A 16,174-nucleotide genomic window follows, 5' to 3' on the forward strand; every position below is an offset into this window, starting at 1 on the left:
GGGAAATCTCCATATATGAACATTATGAAAGAATGTATTGACTTTATTTTGATTTATTATTTGTTTTACTATTATGTTTAAATAAGCCGCTTTCATAACTTCTCATTATGTTTGAGTACTGTTTACAGAGAAGACACAGGCTTTAAAGATGACAAATTTTGTCAGGCTAGTGTGTATTATGTTACATAGATCCTCATGCTGACATACGAATAATGGTGACGACTAAGTATATTCGTCATCATTTTTAGCTATTAATTCATTGTTGTAGTATTGATGTTTTATTCACATAGGCCTACAAAATCTAATGTACAATGTGTGCTATCAAAACTTGAATTTGAGTGAAGTTTGAACATGTCTTAATCTAGCATTTTAACATTTGCACATTCTCAAAAATGCTTTACTTTATGACATTTCTGTGATACCTTGCTCTATTAGTGTGATAATGTATATGATAGCCATGAATTGTGATATTTTTGTATGACTCGAAATAAACTTTGTGAAGTGTTATATGGTGTCTCTGCAGTATATGTTAGAATCCCAATAGAATAGTATGATTGAAGTAGACCTATGGCCTGGTACAGTTTGCTGAGTTGACTGATAACTGTTGTTAGTTCATATCCCAGGTTGGATATACCTACTGTGCTTATGTCTTTTAGCAAACCTCTATTATACTTCAGCGAATTACACAGGCAGGCAGACAAAGAAACTGCAATGGGTCTGTAACACATTTTTTGGGGTAGCCTATTGTGACTGCCACTATATTCCAATCTACCTCAGAACTATTCAGCCAATGAGTCTTGGCCTCCAGTGAAATTATTTGTGGCTACACAAATACACCGTAAATCCCCCTCCTCTCACATTTATTATGTGCCACATAACAAGTAGGCTAGTTGGCATATCTTGCCCACACGGTGCCGTGCACTAGTCTTTGTGCTGTTGAGAAACGAGTCGGGCACTGGCGCCTGGGTCGGTGGGTGCTGCGCTGCCCACAGAGAGACCCTTTGTGCCCTGAACTATAAAACTGTCACGTTCCGTCGAGAGCCCTGCACTCACGTCCTGTTGTGGGCTGCGCCTCCCTCGCCAACTTACCCAACAGCTGCACATCTGTATAGAAGGGGACGAGCACTCGAGTAATAGAGAGTGGTTGCATTTCCCCATCTCAACTTTATTAAAAGACAAACATGCACTGGATTGCATCTTTACCTGGTATATAAAATCAAATCAAATTTGAATCATTTCCTTTCATAAATGTGAATAATGTCCTTCCTTTATTTGCCATCACATTTCTCCTCAATGTTAGTGGGTGAGAGAGTGGGCCCGTCCACCACGACATGCTCAGGCTGGCTTTGTGCCACACAGGCCAAGAAAGGCAGCTATGTTGTGTGACACCCTCTAACCAAGACTGATGGAGTCACTAATAAACATGCTGCATTGTTGTGCTAATGCTTGGGTCTTGTGTGCACTGTCAGTGCACACCATAAAGCTGTATGCATGCAATTGGAGAGGGAGACAAACCCTTGCTCAGATAGCCTACTGTACTGTAGCGACTGCTCTGTAAACGGGACAGGATGACACAGCTAGTTTTGGCACTGCTAACGGTCAAACACTACATGTTGACCACCATGGGGACCTTATTTTCAGTCATGCTCACGGTTAGTAGTAGGCCTAAGCAACACAGTACAATGTGAGGAAACGGGCCGCACATGACATTGTGACGCACTCTCCAGGTGGCCGTGTAACCCGAGGGCGCGAGCCACAGCGGCATCACTCACCAGTCACTGCGACAGAGTTCCAAATCAAAACAAAGTGTGGATACAGGGAAATGAAAAGAGTGAAGAGCAGAATATGGAAAAGTCCTTGAAGTCCATGAAAAACAACCTAGCAAAGGCAAGAGAGTAGATGATTCTGAAGAATAATTGACTAATTCTGCGTACATTTGAACTGAAATGGACAATGAAAAACAACATTATCTGGCCATAACATTCCAGATGTGTTGTTTTTTCCAACAGGAGGTCATTCTGAGATGTCCCTGCTGCTGTTGTGAGAGAGCTTGGGGTTTTAGCTGAAGGGTGCCCCACACTGAGAACTAGCATTTTCTGCAGGTCATCTTCCATGTCATTAGGCTCACTGACACCCTGGCAGCTGTGTTTATCAGTAGACAAACATGCACTGGACTGATAAAAGACGACACCAGATAAGAGCCACGTTTCTTAGTCTCTGTCTGCCCTAACCCCCCTTTCTTCCCTTCGAGACCCACAGCAGTGTAAAAAAAAATAAAAAGATCCAGCCTCCCAAACTGCCACTTCTCTTCCTCAACTTTTAAAATTACCTGGCTAATTTCTTTGATGCCACTTTAAGGTATTTTTGTGGTGCTTGTCATGGCCTGTGCTCATCAATAACTCCAAATGAGAGGTCTAGACTTGAGAGAACTTGCATTGCGAATAGTGATAATAGGGATATTTTCTAAATCCACCCCACTGGAACTCTTACTCAGGCACGTGCACAGATCGGGCCCAAGGGGGGCTTTAGCCCCTGTCCTTTTGCCTTCAGAGTCAAAAAGTGCCCTATTTTGGCTGGTGTTAATTGTACTTTATTTTTTCTTTATTTGTTATTGGGTTAGGGTTACCTTTAACCCTAAATTCTATCAAATATAAAGAGAGAAATGTATAATAGTCCACGAAAAAATACACCGTATCAAAAATGGTTTTGTCTCAATCAATCAATCAACGTCGCATCTTCCGACATTCCGAATACAATTTGTCACGTAAAGCACCGTATCACCGTATATATTTTTTGCTTGAGCCCCTGCCCCCCAAAATGTCTGTACACAGCCCTGCTCTTACTCTGTGTCAGGTAAACCTGCAATGGTGTTGCTGCTTTTCAACAATGCTATGATTACATAGCTTTGATGTCCACTACTTCTCAGGAATGTGCACATAAACAGCCAATAAACCTGAACACAAACACAACCATTTTCACTCTGTGCATTCAACAGTAAAGACCAGCTGTGGTTTAGTGTGTTTTTAGTGTCTCGGTTAATGTTGGTCTAAGGCTGACAGTTCTAGAACAGGAAAGAGATAAAAGGTTAACCAGTGTTTCTCACAACTCTAGCCTGCATCAGTGTGCAACACTGGGTAGCTTCCGCTCCTCCTTCCTGCACAGCTCATGGATGACGTCAGCATGGGGAACACACACACACACACATACTGTATACACACACATATATACACACAGCCCCGTTTAGCCTGAATGACTCATTTGATTTTGCATGATTCCATAATTCAAGGACATGTCTGTTAATAAGTGACACATTTTAAATGTATTAAAGGGTGTCATAAAAGCAGTGTCATAAAACACAAAAATGGGAGGTTATGACCTGAATATCAGTGAAGCTTGAAAAAACTATATCAGCTATCCATTACTTCCACGGTATTTTCCAGTCTTGAATTGCTTACAAAGAAATTCAGAACTCCATGTCCTTAAGTTGACTTGTGGTAAACTTAGAGCGATATTTACTAAACTTGGGGGGCCATTAAAATGGGTAAGGGGGGCAGGTGTTTACCTAAGGCCACAGCTGACAGGGGTTTCATAGCACATGCTGCTCACATGCTGTCTTTTGTTCGATCTGCCTTTTCACTGAGGAACATCCTCACTTGACGGGTGGAGAAGAGAAAGAGAGAGGTAAAGCTACCCTCAGGCAACATTTTTCCCTAGCAGTAAATTCTTTTACGGTGATGGAGCAGTACAAGAAGGGCCCCTTACTTCTCCAGGGAGGGACAAAGGTGTCCTCTGGGCTGTTCCATACTAGTGGAGAGTGCAGACCAATTGTTGACAGAGGTGTATTGACCAATGACAATCCCTTTCAATCCCTCAGGTGTGGAAAATCAAACAGGATTAGCACAGACTTCCTTGACAAAATGGTTTCCATTGCTTATTATTAACAGTGTGTGTTTCAAAGCCCCCAGCTCTGCTGTACTTCCTCATTCCTGTAAAAGGACGCATTGAAGGTGAAAGGGGGCTGTGGTGGAGAGAATTACTGTATTAGGCTGAGGCTTCTCGTAAGCAAAGACAGGGGTATAAAGAAATACTGCTATAGGGGGGTCATGTACAGTATTAGGGCAAAATAATTTGACATATTATCTCCCTCGAAACCAACACACCTGTGGTTGACATGAGAAACTTGCCTAATTTTTATCTAAACCAATACTCTTGCTCGTGGGGGGTCGGGGGGGAGGGGGGGGGGGTCATAGTGACACCAGTGATTATAAGAGGAGGGGGTGACAGTGTCCCTCTCCAATCTGGGTCGGCCCAGAGACCGCACAGCCACTGATCCGGAGGGGAAAAAAGGGAATAATACCCCTGGCAAACTACAGGATGCACATGGTGCTGAGAAGGACGGCTGGTTGGATCCAGGAAATGGAGAGAGAAGGGGAGGAAGAGGGGATTTTGGATCACAGCTGGGCTCAGATTGAAAAATTCCTGTTTTGAAGCAGGTTTTTGTTTGCTTACTCTATAGGCCATACAAGGACGGAAAACACTTGCCTCTCTAAGGGGGTTAAGTGCGGTTGTGGTGTCGTCAGGACAGTACAATCAGTATGTTGACCATCACTGGGCTATTTGTGCTGTGGTGCCATTCCAGAATTTCAAAGTGCAAAAGGACATTACAGTGGCTTTGCAGTTATGGAACTGGTGTACAAATTCTGAAAAATACAAATGGCCTTCAGTTGTTCCTACACTCCATCTAAATTGCATAGTTTAAAACATCCAGCGAAACAAACAGTTAATTATCTCTAAAATCACTATGGATGACATGGTTAAGTCAAGTGCACCTGTATAATTAATAAATATTTGTACATTCATAACAGAGCGGTAGAATTTGCTTAAGGACAGCTTATTGACGCATTGAGACGCATGTTGACGTCAGATGCATGTTACTCAATCCTTGTTGTAGCGCATTGACAAGGTTAAATGCACTTTTCTTCAGGTTAAAATGTCATAGCCTTCTAGCTTAGTGAAAAATACGCATACACCTCAAGATGAAGTTGATGACATTAATCTATTAGGATGATAACTATATAATGATTATTACGATGATGTTCCTGAAGAAACTTTGTGGGCTTGCAAAGTCTTATTTTGGTAGTTGATCAAGTTTAAAGATGGTTTGGACTAATCCATTCTTCGCCAGATCATTGTTTGTGGTTTCCAAGTTAGGCTCATTCTCGGCCGCTTAGTCTCATATTGATTCTGAAGTCCTAGTGTCTTAGTACTCTGTCTGATCATTATCTCTTCATGCTCCAGGACCTCGACCCGGTTATCCACCTGCCTGTCTGTCAGCCTGCCTGCCTGCCTGCTTGCACTACCCGCCTGCCCTGCCTGCCTAGTCTATCTGCCCAACCTGCCCTACCTGCCTGCCTGCCCTACCCTGCTTGCCATTCCACCCTGCTATTCCCTCATTAAATACCTATTATTTTATATTCGTGTGCTGACTGTTCCGCGCCTGGGTTCATTAGCTCTGACCTTAACACCAGATGAGAGTTTTTGGAGTTACAAAAAGCATAATAGTTTATATAGTTTAATAGGTATCAGAGCACATTTTACAGTTGGATTGGTGTGTAACCTCTATGTTAAAAAGTCTATAAAAAGTGCAGTTGGATTGGTATGAATACCTTAAAAGTTGTAAGAGGAGTAGCACTGTGAAACATTGGAATAATAACTTGAAAAATAATTCCAGAACAAACTTTGTGGGCTTGCCAAGTCTTATTTTGGTAGTAGAAAAAGTGTAAATATGGTTTGAATGGTATAAGGTAGATTTGCTGGGAAGTTGAACAAAAGTGAGATAGTCTTATTATGGTAGCGGACAAAAGTTAAAGATGGTTTGGTTGGTTGGATGGATGGATGAATTGAAAAATTTAAGATTAAAGTTAGCCAAGTCAAGTTACACAAGTTTGGGCATTTACAAGTTGATTTGAAGTGAATAGGTTAAGCGGTTTAGGGTGTGTACGCGGCGGTATAGGCAGGAATAGGATTTCATTTTGGATTGGTGTAGTTTAGCAATAGCTTAACAGTTGTAGGAGTAGTAGCACTACTATTATTATTATTATTAATAATAAGAATGATAATAATAATAAATAATCAATTGTTGATTATTGGCTGTTAATTAATTATTAATTATTTCATAAATAATAATAATAATAATAATAATAATAAGTATGACGAATAACATAATTAAGCCAGCTGCCATTGGAGAAACCGTTCCATTGAGGTGAAACATTCAGTTTCTTACAATTACGCATGTATGTTCGGACAATGTTCGATGGAAATATAGGCTACTTGATCCATCGTAGTGAATAGAGATTATGCCTTCGTAGGTGCACTGCGTGTTCTAGTGGGCGTATAATGACTGCACCCGAAGTTCATTCTCCCAATTCTATTTGCATATACGTAACGTTTCTCACGCTTTAAAAGGCCAGTGCGATGTAGGGGTGGCCACTTGATAGCATTGATCCGAACATTGTCCGTTTCGGCCACCGGAGGCAAACTAACGTTTTAATTTCATTAGGGTACACAGTCCCAAGAAATAGGCTACCTTAAACTTGGCTTGCTCATGGAATGGACTAACTTTACACATATTTGAAGGGACCGTACGCTTGCCATCCATTTGCAGGTCTCAGAGCTGATAACAGCGACCTTAGGCTGCTCGCACTCGGTGGGTCTTTGACACGCGCTCAGCATAAAACATGTAAGTGAATTTTCTTTTTATAAGATACTGTTTTTTGTTTCGTGATTGGAATTATTGAAACAGCCATTATTTCAGAGACTTAAGAACATGTTCACCTTGATAAGATGCGTACTTGCGCGCATGTCATGGATAAAATTCACCTTTGCGTTTCTGTAATAATAATATACATTACAGCGCTATTGCAATAGGCTACTTTATATATACTTTATCTACTTTACCAACCAAACTATTATGTTCACCATTAATGCAATGTTTCATGTTTATTTGTGTGTAATAGGTTCACTTGTTTACATAGAATGGTCTTGCAGGAGGATCAAATCTAATCAAATAATTCTATCAGTATTATATCAGTCACCGCAAGTAATGTCTCTCAAAAGAATAATGATCAATAAATCATTTAATTTCAAATAGTTATAAAGCATAGTCCACTATTTCGCAAATTAAGGGAGACATTCTGATTTATTCGATATTCTACTTACAGTTGATAGCCTATCCTTTGAAATAACATATTTGTCAAAAAGAACACTATTAGCCTACCCGCTTTTATGCGGTTTCCAATGGAACGGTTTCCACTCCGTTCAAGTGTACTCAATGGTCTCCTTGACTAAACGAGTTCTTGCCGTCGAGGCATGATAAAACCTTGAAGTTTGAGTAATATTCACATAGCCTTTTCTCACTCGAAGTTTCAACGTTCAGTACCATCAACAGTTGGACCGAGAAGTTGTATGGATTCACTGTCTTGTTTTTGAACTGAACATCTTGTTCTGAACATGGAGAAACAAATGCAAAGTCCCGTCAAATGTATCTGTTGTGGAGATCTGAGTTAAATATTCGAGATTGTTGTAGCACAAGAATGGTAACATTTCCATCCGTGTGCTACAAAAATCTAAAACATTTGACTCAGAACTCCACAATTCTACATTTGACTGGACTTCCTTTTACAGGACTTCCCTTTATTCTTTAAAATAACCAAACTATTTGGTAATAGATTATGTAATACTTGACAAACCTGACAGCTCTGTTCATAACATTCTAGGTTTAAAAAGTGTTGATTTGTCTCTAATCTAAATTATGGTAAAGACTACTACCCAAAACAGTTCATTTATTCATATTACCACACAGTATCATATTTCATATTGTTATATTTGTATCATATTTCAGTGGCATTTAAACGTTATGCTGAAATATATCTTAGCTAGAAGGCGAACAACACAGTTTTTGTCAATCAACACATATTAAAAAGCATAAAACAGTCCTTCTCTGTCTGTTTCTCCTTAGGATGAACACCAGGGATCGGTGGAGGGTGTACAAGAGGGTATGTGTCATGTTCTTCCTGGCTGTGGTGACACTGACCGTGGTCCAGAGAGGGAGCATCAGCCCGGGGCCTCCCTTTCAAATTGAGAGGCAGCCTCGCATGCAGGCCTCTGAGGGAGGTGCGGCTGCCCTGCAGCAGAATAAGGGCCTCTACCCAGGGACCAACAACTTTTGGAAGTCACGCAAGCCCAGACCTGAGCTTCAAGCTCTGGCCTCCACGGAGGAGCCCAGTATCACTCAAGAGCATGGTGGCTCCAGGACCTGGGATGTCACTAGCACTAACTGCAGTGCTAACCTCAACTTCTCAACCCAGGAGTGGTTCAAGGGCCTGGAGGCCAACTTCAAGCAGTTCCTGTTGTACCGGCACTGCCGCTACTTCCCCATGCTCATCAACCACCCGGAGAAGTGTGCCGGGGAGACCTACTTGCTCATGGTCATCAAGTCCGTGGCAACCCAGCACGACCGCCGGGAGATGATCCGACAGACCTGGGGCAAGGAGCAGGAGGTGGATGGCAAGAAGGTGAGGACACTCTTCCTCCTGGGAAGGCCGTCCAACGAGGCAGAGAGGGCCAACCATCAGAAGCTACTGGAGTACGAGGACTACATCTACGGGGACATCCTCCAATGGGACTTTATGGACAGCTTCTTCAACCTGACGCTCAAGGAGACCCACTTCCTCAAGTGGTTCAACACCTACTGCGCTGGCGTGCGCTACATCTTCAAGGGAGACGACGACGTCTTCGTCAGTGTGGGCAACATCATTGAGTACCTGCAGGGCAGCAGCCACGTCAAGACCCTCTTTGTAGGGGATGTGCTATTCAAGGCTAAGCCCATTCGCAGGAAGGACAACAAGTACTACATCCCTCAGGCACTGTACAACAAGACACACTATCCTCCGTACGCCGGAGGGGGAGGTTTCCTCATGGATGGGCCCCTGGCCAGGAGGCTCTACTGGGCTTCAGACAACCTTGAGCTGTACCCTATCGACGACGTGTTTCTAGGCATGTGTCTGGAGGTGCTGCAGGTCACCCCCATCAAACACAATGCCTTTAAGACCTTCGGCCTGGTGAAAGACAAGAACAGCAAGCTGAACAAGGAGCCCTGCTTCTTTAAGAGCATGATCGTGGTGCACAAGCTGCTTCCCCCAGACCTCAAGCACATGTGGAACCTGGTCAACAGTAACCTGGTCTGCGCACAGAAAGTGCAGATCTTATAGCCTGGTGGGAACACTAGGGAAGGGAGCAGAGAACATGTACAGTAAGCTCATTCTTGGGAGGGTGCAGGGGGTTAAGAGTTGGAAACGTGCGTGTATGGGGTGGGGAGGTCAGAAGTTAACTCCAATTCAAGTTCTCCTTTTTTCGGAGAAGGGCCAGGACAATATTTGAATTGCTATTTATGAACTGTGTCGCATTTTCCCGTGGAGTGGAATCCTCCAGTGGCGGAAATAAACTGGTGATTTTTCTAAGCGGAATTGCTTTTGAATTATTTATATTCTGGTGGCATTTTGAAGGACTCTCGATGTCAGCAGGCAAATTCAGAGACACCAACCAAAGGGTGTGTGGTGGTGATGGCAGTATGTCCTGGACAGAGGACAGCCAACTGCACCACATTGCCCCACATCCCATTGACAGTATACTGAATGTTGACCACCATCTTCATTTTGACCAGGCTTACCATGCTACTGAAGTTAACATGGACCTCGAAAGATGGGAAGAAACAAAAGTGTCTCTACCTCACCAATGTAGTCAAAAAGTCTCTTCTTACATGGGTAGCCATTTTTTAATATATTTTTTCTCACTGATGGAGTCATTTGTTAAGGCGCCAATGCCTTGAAGGCATATTTTTATTTTTATGTTTATTCAAAATCATCATGTTATTTGTTCAGTTACACATGACCCCTATAGTCTAACATAGATAAATCCTTTCTAAAGGACTCACTGCACTTCTGTGAGATTGTTCACAGAATTGTTTTGAATAAAACTTGATCTGGACTTTTAATACTGTACTACTGGAAACTAAAAATATGTCCAAACTCCTTCTGTATGTGTCCATGAATGTGCTGATATACTTGATATGAATTGGGTTGAGGGTTTACATTGAAACTGTGAAACAAATAAACTACTGCTGGTACGTGTACATGATGTGTTAATTTAATAGCCCCCGAGACAAGGGGGACAGAAGAGGGTGTTTGATATTTAATTTAATGTGGGAAAGGTATTGGAATTAATGAAATATGAAATATGCAATGATTTTAGTACAGAATGTGGTGATTATGTACAGAGGGTGGTGATTATGTTTGGATGATGTACTGTATATACATGTAAAAATCAAGATGTATATAGAATCATATTTGTAAATAAACATCTAAATTCATCTATGAGCCTTACATTGTTTTTTATAAGGCTGTCTAAGATCAGTTACATCTAGTTGGGCTATTGACAACAAACATTAAAATAAGGTCGCCTGACAATGGCTTCCATGATATTTCATCTTAACATTGATATATCTGTTACAATGGCATACACTGAAGAGGATTTTCATTGAGGTAGTCCTCAGGTACCCAAGATCATAACCAGGTACAATCTGATCATAATGTTTAGTGTTCATTGATTCAATGTTCAGCCCCTACGGCCAACAGGATACATTTTACATTACACAACCATCATCATATACATCACTGTAGCATCAAAATACTGTTTAAATGTCAACAAGTGTGTATCCACACAATATTGATGAAGCACTATACTGTAGTAGCATTGCTCTTTAAGTGCTTGATCAATATTGTATGGATACAAAGTTGTAACGCCTTTAGGGTTAGGTTATATCTCTATATTGTCTAGCTTCCTATGATAAATTAGACGACTGTTTTAAATACAAAATATCAATCAAATATCAAACAAAAAAGTAGAGCATTAACTTTTCCCATATTTAAATCTCCTCAATGGTTTTGAAAACAATCTGTTCTAAGGTTTGTATTGGTTTTCACAGAATGTTTATACAAAGTCATTATTGGTGTATGATTTCTTATTATTTATGTTATGTCTTCCTGATTAATATCATGTGTCATTTAACCCGACAAAACTGCTGACAGTGATACTGTCAATAGATTAGGAGGACAGTGTTCTGTCCTTTAAGTTGACCCAAAAAGACAACAGGCCATCACAAAACAAAACGATTACATTCCTGTTATTGTTCATAACCTCTTCTAGCACAAAGATAAGAAGCCATAGAGAAACTGGATATTGGCTGAATACAGTTTCAGGAGTGATTCCACATAAAGGGTATTATCTGTGAGAAAGGCTAAAAGAAAACTGTCTCTATGTTGATAATGCCAGCAAAGCAGGATGTTTGAGCAGGTTATTTTCTCCTTCTGCTCACAAAAGATATGCATGAGATGTAACACAAGAGGGGTCCAAAATCCAAATAACAAAATGACTTGATTTGTTTTACATCACAATTATATCTAAACGTGGATAAAAATACCATGTGTTCAATATATATAAACCATTAGAATATCTAAAGATTATAAAATATTTCTATTGTTTGTCTGACTATGCCAAAGTGGCTCTCAAAAACAAAAAGATTTTCAAAGCCAAAATAAAAGTGCTCCAGCACTTATATTCAAAAGATTGTGTCAATTATCCTTTCAAAGGGAGTTGATATAAGCAGCTACTGTACATCCTAAGCCTCTGGTTGCTCGTCCTATCCAGTTTCTATTATGTCTAGTGTCTCTGAGGGTCAGGTTAGACACTGAAAACAGAGAAAGAAAGATAGAGTGTCATCCCACGAAACCCCAAAAGACAGGCCATAAAGAAACAACAAATACATGTGACAGATCTGATTCAGACTGTATGGATGTTCAAATGGTAGAGGGGAGCACAAACAGCTGCACATGTTGGAGCAAGGATCAAAAGAAGCATCTGGGTTGGGTTCTCTTTCAGTCGACTCGGTTCGACCCCTCATTATGGGACATGCACTCTTCACCTATTCGCTGAAGACCCCTATACAATCACACATGCAGGTAGATAACCCCGTCTACCGCCCATCCTATACAGTACCAGTCAAAAGTTTGGACACACCTTGCCAAGAGTGTGCAAAGCTGTCATCAAAGCAAAAGGTGGCTACTTTGAAGAATCGAAAATATAAAACATATTCTGTTTTTTGTTTACTACATAATGCCATATGTGTTTCTTCATAGTTTTGATGTCTTCAATATTAACCTACAATGTAGAAAATAATAAAAAAATAAAGAAAAACCATTGAATGAGAAGGTGTGTCCAAACTTTTGACTGATACTGTAAATAGGACCTAGCAAGCGCACCCATTTTTGTGTGTCCCATAGATGAGGGGTCTCCCTCATCTCCTTCAGAGAACTTGTGTTATATTTGTAACCTCTAGTTCACATGGCACTTAAGGTGACTTGAGTCTTGGTTACATAACATTCTATCCAAGGACAAGGAGAAATAAAATATCCAATCAGATAATAAATGCTATTTTGCATGGCCATAAGACGGTTCCCACTGACTATTTTGTGAAGTCTCTGTCTTCAAAGTACAGTGCACTTCAAAGATTCAGAGAGGAAGTAATAATAACACTAATGGTTTCTTTATGGCTGTTTCCTGTGTGTGTGTGTGTGTGTGTGTGTGTGTGTGTGTGTGTGTGTGTGTGTGTGTGTGTGTGTGTGTGTGTGTGTGTGTGCGCGTGTATGCGCGTGTATGCGTGTGCGTGTGTGTCTGTGTCTGTGTGTGTGTGTGGTGACCTTTCTACAAAAAGAAAGACATGAAGGTGGAACAATGAGGATGGTGGCTGCTACTGTACATGGGGTATGGGGCTGACCATCTGTGTACGCACTCTGCCCGTGGACCTGCAGACAGGGAGCCAGTTGTTTGCTGACAGTAATTGGGTGAGCTTTTGATGTCAGCTCTGCACGGGGGTAGGTTGTGAAGGCTGAGTCCTTCACACCAGCACTCTATTAACTTCAAAGGCAGCTTGGGTTCCATCTTTGGCCCAGCCCAAGAGGGGAATGTTTGCTCCTTGGAGAAAACCCCACACCCCTCGTCCCTTGCTAATTCTACAGTGGGATGTATTCAGTCCTGGACGCCTGCATTAGATTTCTCCCACACACGTTGCGCCATAACAGGAGAGAGGAATCTCATTTGCACAATGCACAGCCATGAATGCTACCCACACCATAGCTCTGACACATAACATTCACAGAAAGTAAATTCAAACTGAGAAAAAAGACAGTTGGAAAGATAAGGTTCAAGATAAGGTTAATTATTTTTGGTTATCAATATGTATTCTGTGTATATTTGTGTGTATCATTGTTTGCCTGTCAGGTGTAACCTGGATGGCCAGATTACAGTTTGCTAGAACGTCCCAAAAAGAGCCTGCAGAGTTCTGGACGTGTGGACACATGAGACAGAGATATAAGATGTACCAGAGTGAGCAAGTGTAAAGTGTGGAGAAAAAAAGGAACTGGCCAAAATCACTGACATACCACCTCATCTGGGAAATATGGTGGAGGGGGTGTTATGGCTTGGGCATATATGACTGCCACTGAAACTGGCTCACTTCATTGATGATGTAACTGCTGATGAATTGAATGAATGAATTCTGAAGTGTACAGAAACATCTTGTCTGCTGAAGTAAGAGCAAATGCTTCAAATCTCATTGGACGGCGCTTCATTATATACAAGGCAATGACCCAAAACACTGCCATTGTACTAGGGAGTTTTTTCAATGACAAAAAGTGGAAAGTGGCCAAGTCAATCTCCAGATTTAAATCCAATTGAACATACATTTAATTTGCTGAAGAGGGAATTTAAGGCAAAACGACCTCAAAACAAAGGCAGTTATTGCATGCAAGGATTGTCGACCAAAAACTAAACATGAGTGCTTTATTTGGACATTATATGATTTTTCCCAATAATTTTGGAGCCCTGAAATAAAAGGGGAGTATGTTTAAAAAATGTTATACTTTCTAAATGGTGAAACCTCTTTCCAATACCTATGGAGGGCACTGTAGCAGCCCTCAGAGTGATTTTTTAGTAGCAGTAGCGTAAGTGTGTTGTGTTAAGCAGAAGACTATGTCAGGGACAGTAGGACTGATGAAAAAGTGATCTATTTGAGGAGATTCCGTGGGAGTTTGTGAACTGAATTGGCACAAATTGACTCCACTGCATCAATGACATGGATACACACATTAACAGGTTCTGTTAATGTGTCTAGACACAAACTCTTCTTCTTTGGCAAATGATAACAAATGGGGAGATGAGAGACAGTGTGATGGAGGGAAGATGTAAATACAGTGGAAGCGGACAGTTTTTGTGGAGTGAGGTAAACAAGTTTTTCAAGTTTTAAAAGAGCTTCTCTCTTCTTAAAATAGCTTCTCTTTTTGTTTAATGGAAATATATTTACATAGACACACATAGTGTGGTCATGTGGACTGCATGCCATTTCAGGATGTAAAAGACAGGTTGTACAAGTGATATACACTCACTTTATTATATATTATTATAATATTATTATATAATATAATTATTATATTATATAACCACTTTATTAGGAACACTATACTAATACTGGGTAGGGCCTCCCTTTGCTCTCTGATTGACTGGTATTAACAGGCCCAAAGTGTGCCAAGAAAACATTCCCCACACCATTACACCACCTCCACCATGAGAAGATGTACAGGTTTTCCTAATAAAGTGCTTGGTGAGTGTATTTGTATACATATTTCTGTTCACATCTATTCACATATTCTATTAACATACTCTGTCTGCTTTATGTCTGTGGGAGAGCTTTGTCTGCTTCATGGTAAGTTGTAACAGTAATGCAAAACAGTTTGATTGGACTGTCAATATTTGACAGTATAAGTGTGAAAAGGGTATCATGAACAAATGTGTATGTAAGTCTGTCTATGTAATCAAAGAGGCATGGTACAAAGGTTAGATAATCACAAAAGCCTGAAAACAAAGCACAAAAAACACTAATTCCTGTCAGTCACAACATTATCTCCAGGAGGTGCAGCATCTTCACTACGACATCACTATGGCCAAAACATCAATGTAGTTTAATAATACAATGTAGTAGTATTATTTCTTCATAGTGCTACACTAAAATCATAACAATGATTTAGTTATTTCGTTTCTCGGGCTTGTCTGGGGGAAAGGTTTTCTCAAATAAGAGATTACTGTCAAACATGTAGTAGTCCTACATTATGTAATTGGTTATTAGGAGTTAAGGGGAGGCAGAAAATTGTATTTTGCTCAGTCAGGGTAGACTGAGAATAGTGTCTGCATCATGTAGGAATGGAGCGAGCCACGGGCGCACTTCTTTATGGCACTTCTGTGCTATAGAACACCATGTTCGGGACAAAGACGCATTGTAATGGGACTCGGAGCAGTACACTCCCATTTAAAAGGGCCCTTTTAGACCAGCCTCCAAACAAACGAGTCAAAGTGAGTGTCAGTCTCTCCTTCGTGTACAATGCCCCATTGAATCAGCTCCAAAGTTTCGAAAAAGAGAACAGGTCACGGAAAACAACACGGCAAGGTAAAATCTCGGAGATGACTGCAAAAGAGAACAAGTCATTCTAGATGGCTGACATAACGCCAGGGACAGAAGCTAGCACGACCTCTGTCACTGTCTGGTCTGACGAGCCAGGGGGGCAACGGATCCCTAAATGGGGGTATTCAGAGGGCTGTCCGCAGCCCGTCATCGGTGCCTCCCGCCCGGGAACCTAGAGGAACAAAGCACCCTGTTCAGGTGCAGGGTCACGGATGACAGCATGGTGCTGTCCGCTATGCCTAAGTGTCATCGACCAGTGCCTTGTCTCTTTCTACAGCCAGTGGCCTAGGTTTATGAGACTGGTATGAGAGACTATAACCAGTACCTATCTACCTCAGACCTTGAAGCATACCAGTATGATACAAATAACTCAATTCAAATACAATGAGGGTGGCAAGTGCACAAAGCACAAAGTACATTAATGAATAAGACATTAGATTATCACGGGCGCCATCCCACTGCTGACACCAATGTAGCGAACGGCGGGGCAGAGCAAGTAAGCGGGAATCGAACTCGCAACGTTCCGCTTACAAACCGGCCGCGCTAGCC

At 41.3% G+C, this 16,174-nt stretch overlaps 1 protein-coding gene across 1 annotated transcript; it reads left to right on the forward strand.

The window, feature by feature from the left end:
- The first annotated feature begins 6,510 nt into the window (after nucleotides 1–6,510).
- Nucleotides 6,511–10,409, forward strand: b3gnt7 (UDP-GlcNAc:betaGal beta-1,3-N-acetylglucosaminyltransferase 7). The gene is made up of 2 exons (XM_083671670.1): nucleotides 6,511–6,739; nucleotides 8,018–10,409. Coding segments are annotated over exons 1-2 (1,254 nt in total). The 5' UTR covers nucleotides 6,511–6,737; the 3' UTR covers nucleotides 9,270–10,409.
- Nucleotides 10,410–16,174: the final 5,765 nt, after the last annotated feature.

This window comes from Argentina silus (assembly GCF_951799395.1).
Source record: "Argentina silus genome assembly, chromosome: 6".
Lineage (NCBI taxonomy): Eukaryota > Metazoa > Chordata > Actinopteri > Argentiniformes > Argentinidae > Argentina > Argentina silus.